Source organism: Phaethon lepturus, unplaced genomic scaffold (assembly GCF_000687285.1).
Source record: "Phaethon lepturus isolate BGI_N335 unplaced genomic scaffold, ASM68728v1 scaffold8553, whole genome shotgun sequence".
Taxonomy (NCBI): Eukaryota; Metazoa; Chordata; class Aves; order Phaethontiformes; family Phaethontidae; genus Phaethon; species Phaethon lepturus.
The window spans coordinates 1-7491 of record NW_010529671.1 but is presented as its reverse complement, the minus strand read 5'-3'; the positions used below and the strand labels follow the sequence as shown (position 1 = coordinate 7491).

The window sequence follows — 7491 nt, the reverse complement described above, 5'->3', positions numbered from 1 at the left end:
ACATGTTAAGAACTGATCTACCCTTGACTCTTCTCTACATAGAAAAATCTACTCACACAGCTCTCTGGTGCACTACAGCTAAGTGGGAATCCTGTCCACGTGTGGTGGGTTCACCCTGGCTGGACACCAGGTGCCCACCAAAGCTGCTCTGTCACTCCCCTCCTCAGCTGGGCAGAGGAGAGAAAAACATAATCAGAAGCTTGTGAGTCAAGATAAGGACAGGGAGAGATCACTCACCCATTACTGTCACAGGCAACATAGACACAACTTGGGGAAATTAGTTTAATTTATTGCCAGTCAAAATCAGAGTATGGTAAGAAGTAAAACCAGATATTAAAACACCGTTCCCCCACCCCTCTCTTCTTCCCAGGGCTGTTTCGCCCCCAGTTTCTCCACTGCCTCCCCGCATCCCCCTCTACGAGGCACAGAGGAACGGGGAATGGCGGTTGTGGTCAGCTCAGCACACATTGTCTTGCCACTTGTTGCCACTCGAAAACTAACCCCTTGCCTGCATGAACCCTTCCAGGTTTTCTCCCTCCAAAAGAAGGCAAAACAGTAAGATGACACACTGCTTTGTGCAAGATGGTTTTATTAACAGACCAAAGATTGAAAGATTGCAGCTGGGCATCTGAATCTGAAAGGAAAAAAAAAGTATCATTAGACATGTGTAGGTCTGAAAATACTTTTGCCACCCAAAGAACTCATGTATTTCTACAGTTTGTAATTTGGGCTGAAAATACTGATTTTATTTCACTGGATTTAAGACTCCACTAGTCTTGCACACAATAACTAACCTCTATACTAACACCTCTTCACTCAAAACACAGATTTCAAGTGCCAGAACTAAGAGGATAAACATTTCTACCTTGAACTGTTGGTATCTATTTTCCTATTGCTCTGAAAGCATAGCGGCAGGGAACTTGATATTTAAAGACACACTGAGCATTGTGCAAAGTCTAACTTTTGCTGCAGTAACCCTTTTTTCAGCACATTTGAGGGACTATTTACATATAAAAATGAAAGCAAAAGGCAAACTTGAGACAAGTTCCTGTGAAGTTTGCTTGACAGCTAATGAAATTCAGTATCTTGCAAATACTGAACTGTCAAAATTCAGCATCAAGTACCATGCTCTGACTTTTTCCCTAATCTACATGAAGGAATCAGTACTGGAAGTCTTTATTTTTCTGAAGAGTATTTGAAGCTGCCACTTAAGTGATAAGAAAATATGCCAAATAGCAGGAAACTATCTACATATAGGGAAGAGGAATAAATACTCATCTCCAGATAAGTACTGGCATTCTGAAGGGCAGAACAGTAGAAAAAGAGCAGGAGTAGAAAGTGCAGGAGATGAGAACAATCCAACATTACCTCTGGCTTTACACCACAGGTATGTATGTTTGCAGTACAAGCAGAACAACTAATTGCTTGTAAGCCAGAAATAAGAAACTGCAAGGTTACTTCTTAAATTGAAAGATGGAATAAAGCCCTGATGCCTGCTACTTAGACAGGATGCTGAGCAGGAAGTCCAATGGAAAACATGAGCAACCAGCTGAATATCCCTAGTTTCTCTGCCAATATACTACTCCTCACAAGTATTTATAGCCACTGCAATAGTCAACTAAAAGCTTCCCTTCTGCAAGGAAGTCTCCTGAAAACTGAAAACCACCAGTATACTTCTGATGTTTGTCAGTGGAGATGAAGGAGAAAGGATCTACACTGACAGAAAAACCTGCAGGGTTTCAATTAAAAATAGCAGTTTCCACCTTATGCTCAGAAGCCAGACAGGAGCATAAAATGAAGTAGTTTTGCCCAATCTTGGCTATGAAGACTCATGCGCTAACTTTAAGGGAAACACACCAGCAGAAAATTTCTACAAGAATGCTAACATGAGCAATGTAACATCACCCCAGGCACCAAACAGTTACCACAATTCTGATTCTGAAAGTTACCCACTTCCCATAGTTGAGCTAAAAAGCTTTACAAGAACACTGTCCCCAGGTGACCAACTATCTTCCTAAAGCACAAGTTTCCATGTGCCATGTAACCACTGCTTTAAAACTCTGCTGCTTCACAGATGGGAGACAACAAAGCAACACGCAAAAAGCTTTGGGGAGTGGAAACTGAGGACAGCCTACAAAAAAGCTTCAAGAAAAAAAGCTGTCAGTCAAATGGAAAGGTATTTCATAGGTCTCCTTTAGGTCCCTGGACAGCAGACCTCGATGAGTTCAACTTGCTGCACCTTGTTGGCTACAAAAACGTTTTCAAAAGGCTTAGAAAGAAAAAAAAAAACCAACCCCAGACTTCCCTCCCTTCAGAAAATTTCATTTCTGAGAACTCATCCAAACAGCAACTGCACCTGTTTTAAGCTGTGAAGTCACATCACTACCCTCTATTTTTTTATTAACCAACCCTTTGGAAGTTAGGAATTCCCAAGTAAACTGCACATCTGATTTCTAAACACAAGAAAACTAACCAAAACAGCAAAAAAAAAAAAAAAATCTTCTTGCCTTTGGAGGAATCAGAGTGGGGAAAACTGGGTCTTTGCCTGTTATTCTTTCCAAGCATCCTAACACAACAAAGTTTTCTAAAATTCCAGCATATCTGTCATACCAAAAAGGCATTTATCCTTGACTGAAAGTAAGATATGGGCAACACCAAAGCTAGTTTAGTGTGTAAAAGAGGTGGAAAAAGCAACGGGAAGTATGAGAAAACTGAAAAACACAGTTTTGTCTTTGAATGGCAGAGACTTCTCATGGAAGCAGCAGTGTGACAACAATAGTTGATAAACACAGGTTGTTTGAACTAGATACTAACTTCAGGACTCGGCTGTCACTGTTAAACTGCTTTAAGTGTTAATAAACCTTCCCATTTCTAAAGATGAGACAAATGGGCAAATTAGTCTTTCAAAGTTACCATCTTGGTCATGTTAACATGAAAGCTTAACTTGAATAATTTTGACATTTTGACATTTGAACAAGCTGAAAATTTAGACCAATAAAATGGTCTAAATTGCTCATTTAATTTATCCTAGTCCTAAATAGGCTTTTATAGCAGAAATCAGACAATCTGAAAAAACACTGTACACAATACTTTGATCATATTAAGAATTCATTAATGAGAGCTGAAAATTTTAGCCAAGATCAAGGCCAACATAAAACCCAAATAAGGTTTTAAAACATGTTGTTAGTAAATGAAAAATAAGTTCTTGGTAACATTTATACTTCCTAAACATACCAGCTATAATGAAGATTTAATTTCTTCACAAATGTTTAAGCTTCAGTAAGACTTTAAAAATAACATCAGAACACTGTATTGTCCAAGTAGCTTCACACTTGTTAGGTACACCACCCAAGCATGAGTGAACATATATTAATCCTAAATGTTCAATTAGTAATAGCAGCAGCATACACAGCAGAGACAGAACAGTGGACAGTATTAATCTTTGGTGGTATCTCACCATTAATTCATTCTCCTTATAAGTCTGTTGATCTGATCTTCTCTGTTACCAGCATCCCCACCTTCCACAAAGTGGATTGTTTTCTTCTTCATTCCACCCCGAGGAGAGGATAACTTGAAGGGCCAAAGGAAGTTGTTCACAACTTTGAAGTTCTTGCCAACAGTGTAAATTTCATGGATCACATCTTCCATGCAGATGATGCCAAGCTTTCCTAAAATTCAGAAATGTTGTTTGCAGAAGGACTACAGAGACACTGGTCAATGACAAGCTAAAAATCACCAAGTTATTGTCATACCTACTTCTTTTGACAAACTTCAGTAAGTCAGAAAGCACCTACTCTGTCATGACACCCAATGACCAACTTTTCCAATTAAAATGGATTAGCTACAATTAACTCAACATTATTTATTTGCTGAATTTGGCAAGAGGCATCAGTTTCAACTGTTAAGTATCTGTAGCCAGCAATAAGGAACAACAAAAGCAAACCCCCCTTTTTGAATCTTAGGAAAATAAACTGTTCTGAAATACACTTAAACCCTAATAATGTGTAGCTCAGGAAAATTCATTGAACTACTTATGCTGTTGAATAATGCAACAGCGTGTTTTCTTAATGCCTTTCTGGAGTTTTCAGTGACATGTTACAAGTTAACTGCTTGTAAAACACAATGCTAAAAAGGGAAGTGATTATAGCATAATACTTGGACCTCTGGAATCTAATTATCTATCGCACTGGAAAAGGACCTAACACGACACAGTCAAATTTGAAGTGATACACAAATCAAGCACCGAAAATGGGAGAAACATCAGTGTTTGCTTTCATTCTTGGCACGACTGGAAAAAAAAGGAGTCTCCTAGAGCAGTCTATTTCCTGACAACTGACCACCATGCTTTGTTTCTACTAAATACACTAATGGCTTTTACTAGCCAGTTCTTCTGCCAGGAAGTTTAACGTGTCTGTTTACCAGACCATGAAGGTCTAAGACAGTAGCCATGTCAAATACTAAATTTGAAACTTCAGGGCTATGTATGATCAGCTTTTTTCCTGCTGCCGTACCTTTTCATTACTGAAAGATCTACTCACCTGTAAAAGGTCAAGGAGTTTAAATTTAAAATTACAGATTTAAGATGCTAAAATTGGATTCTTTACACTGGTTTTCAATATTTTATAATGAAAGTTACTTCCAGATTGCTTTGTGTGAAGCTATTAAGACAGAAGGAGAGATTATTAACAAATCACTACTATTGTCCAGACACAAATAAGGATATTTGTCCAGCTTAGCATTAATTATCCAAATGCAACAAGTTGCTTTCTTGTTTTGCTAAGTAAGGCAGTATTTACCAAGACGTTTCTCAATCAGGGAGTTATCAGTAAGAGCAATGCGCTGCTTGTTGATCTTGCCATAACCACGCTTGTAGATCAATTCATGCACAGACTTCAGATTGGGGTAACTGAAACAGTCAAGTAAAAAAAAAACCCAACAAAAGATCAACTGTTAGTCTTTGCAAGCCACATTCCAAGTTAACATCCCTGAATCCAATAATAAACAATTTAAGATAATTTCAGCATGTCCCAATTGTAAATACAGAAGTAACAGAGAAGCAAATCTTACTTGTATCGCGTTCCCAACAAGACTAGTATGAGAGCATAATCCTATCTAGCAGGCATTGCCTTTTAAAGCACTGCAGTAATCACATTTTCAATTCAAACAGGGAAAGCACACAGAAGATATAAAATAATTTTGAACACAAGGGAAATCTGCAAGTCTAGCGTAGCAAAATGCAAAAAGCACTCAACATCTGCACCCTGATTTGATAAAAATGGCCATTTCACTCACCCCCATGCAATATAGGGTTCAACAATCCGCAACATGTTGATAGAAGCTTTGTTGAGTTTTACAAACGTGCCATTAAAAATCTGACGCAGACGAAGAAGCTGCAACACCTTGCGGACCTTAGGGCTGACACCATTGGTACTAGAGAACATAGGAAAAAAGCCTCAATTATCTACATCCCAGAAAACACTAAGCACCAGGTTAAAAACACAAACGCAACAGTATTTATCCCATACACATCGCTATTTTAACAATTACACAAAGCAAGTGTAGTAAATTATTTACTATCTCTACATATTTCTGTATTAAGTTAAAACAGATCTATTGCCATGAAAAGACTTGAAATAAACACTACACTAAAACAATTTAGAACTGTCCTTGTGCTCTTCTGAACATAACTCTTCCAATCACACCTTCTGTTAGTCTTCTGTAATGCTTTACCAAAGGAGAGTTAAACAAACACTTCAACCAAAACTTAGTAGAATGTTAGGGAATACTGACATATAATTTTATCAAGATTAAGGTGAAGCAGAACAACTGTCTGCACATATTAGTAGCCTTGCCGCCTTCTTAAAAATGAGCTAGCATAATGATTTTGCACTTAAATAAGCTTCTGGTGCATGTACAGTGGAAGGCTTGATTTTATTTACATGTTTAAGTCCTCAAAATAGACAGATAACAGGAAAGCCAGTCTCAGTGCTTTTGAACATAAAATTGTTCACATCTGTGTTCAATCTTACCCTCTTATCCTGATCACAAATGCCAGTTTCGGTTCCGCTGGAACGTAGTAATTGCCAGCTTTTCGGGCCATCCTGGCCATACGGATCTCCTGCCTATACATGTGCCTGTACTCCTTGTGGTAAGCTTGGGCTCTTGCATAGATGAGTCTTCTTTGTTCCTTACGAAACTGAAATCCATTTAAAGTTACTGAAGGTTATATAATGCCTTTTAACATATAAAAATCACCTTCAAATAATGCAGCCTATTTTAGAACTTCACACAAATAACATAGATGGTAGGAACATCTGCCCATATCATGAAGTTTAGAATTACCCTTGGTGACCTTCTAGAGAATCTGGAAGACTCTGTTACACAGTAGTGCCGCTTTGCCTTGAACAATGTTACCACGCACAAAGGTTACCTTCAGAAAGGCTTGTAGACTTTGTAACCTCTTGCCTTGTAGAAGGCTAACTTTAATCTTATAGACAACTGTACACTTTATCCTTATTCTGCCCAGAAGGGGTTTGTTATTGACCAAAACCAAACAAATAAAAAAAGCTTATTTTAGTCCAAAATGTTAAGAAAATATCAACGTGCTAGACCTAAATACTGTAAACTCTTGCATTGCATTACATCAGCAGCAGTAGCCGATACTACAACAGATAAGCAATTCAAATTATGCAGTCACAAAATATTCACCTTTTTTATAGCCAAAATCTTCTTCTGACGTTTGGCTTTTATAGCTGCATAAGCCTGCCGCTTTTTCAGCAGGCTTTCTGGTACAGATGGCACCTTCTTTGCTCTAAATGAAAAGAAAGAAAAATAAAATATTAGCGGATACGAAAAAAATGGGTTTTAAAGTTATACATGACAAACATCAATGCAAACTCTTAACACAGTGCGTATGCAGGGCTCATTGCCTCGAGCCAGTTCACTGAGGCATCTTCCTTGTTCCCACTGACACCAGGCCTCAATGCAGCCTGAACAGACCACCTTTTTTATTACACAAGAAAATCTGACACACTAGCTGTTGAGCTACACACAACCTATGTTACCATGCCGTTTCTAGAAATGTATAAAGGCTATGGTGTATACCACACAAAATACACAACTGTAAAGACTGAGATTACTTGACTGAGAAAAAATTTTTACCAGACTTTGCTACAATCCAGTTTATAATTTAAAAGTACGTTTCAAGCCCATGTCTTTCGGTTTAATAAACATATTTAATATGGGCTTTAAGGAGAATACCAGTTTGCCAGTATTCTGAAATTTGCTTTAGGCGTTTTTAAACTTACTCAGCCTATAAACTCTCAGAATGTGACAAAGCTTGCAAAACGAGTGTTTACAGAACAACAATCACCCGGGCGAGCTCCTACCCGGAACGTACCCGGCTAGGACTCCCCACTCAAGCCGCACACCGCTTCGCGCACCGTAACACAGCACCGACCGCCCACCAAGCCTGGAGAAACTGCCGCTGCG

The 7491-nt window shown here is 38.5% G+C and overlaps 1 protein-coding gene across 1 annotated transcript; it reads right to left on the bottom strand.

The window, feature by feature from the left end:
• Nucleotides 1-572: 572 nt before the first annotated feature.
• On the bottom strand, nt 573-6811 carry RPL7 (ribosomal protein L7; the record flags this gene model as incomplete). Its single annotated transcript, XM_010284016.1, has 6 exons — nt 573-634; nt 3458-3668; nt 4797-4906; nt 5293-5430; nt 6030-6196; nt 6709-6811. Coding segments are annotated over 5 exons (727 nt in total), but the record flags the coding sequence as incomplete, so codon positions are not given.
• Between the last annotated feature and the right edge of the window lie 680 nt (nt 6812-7491).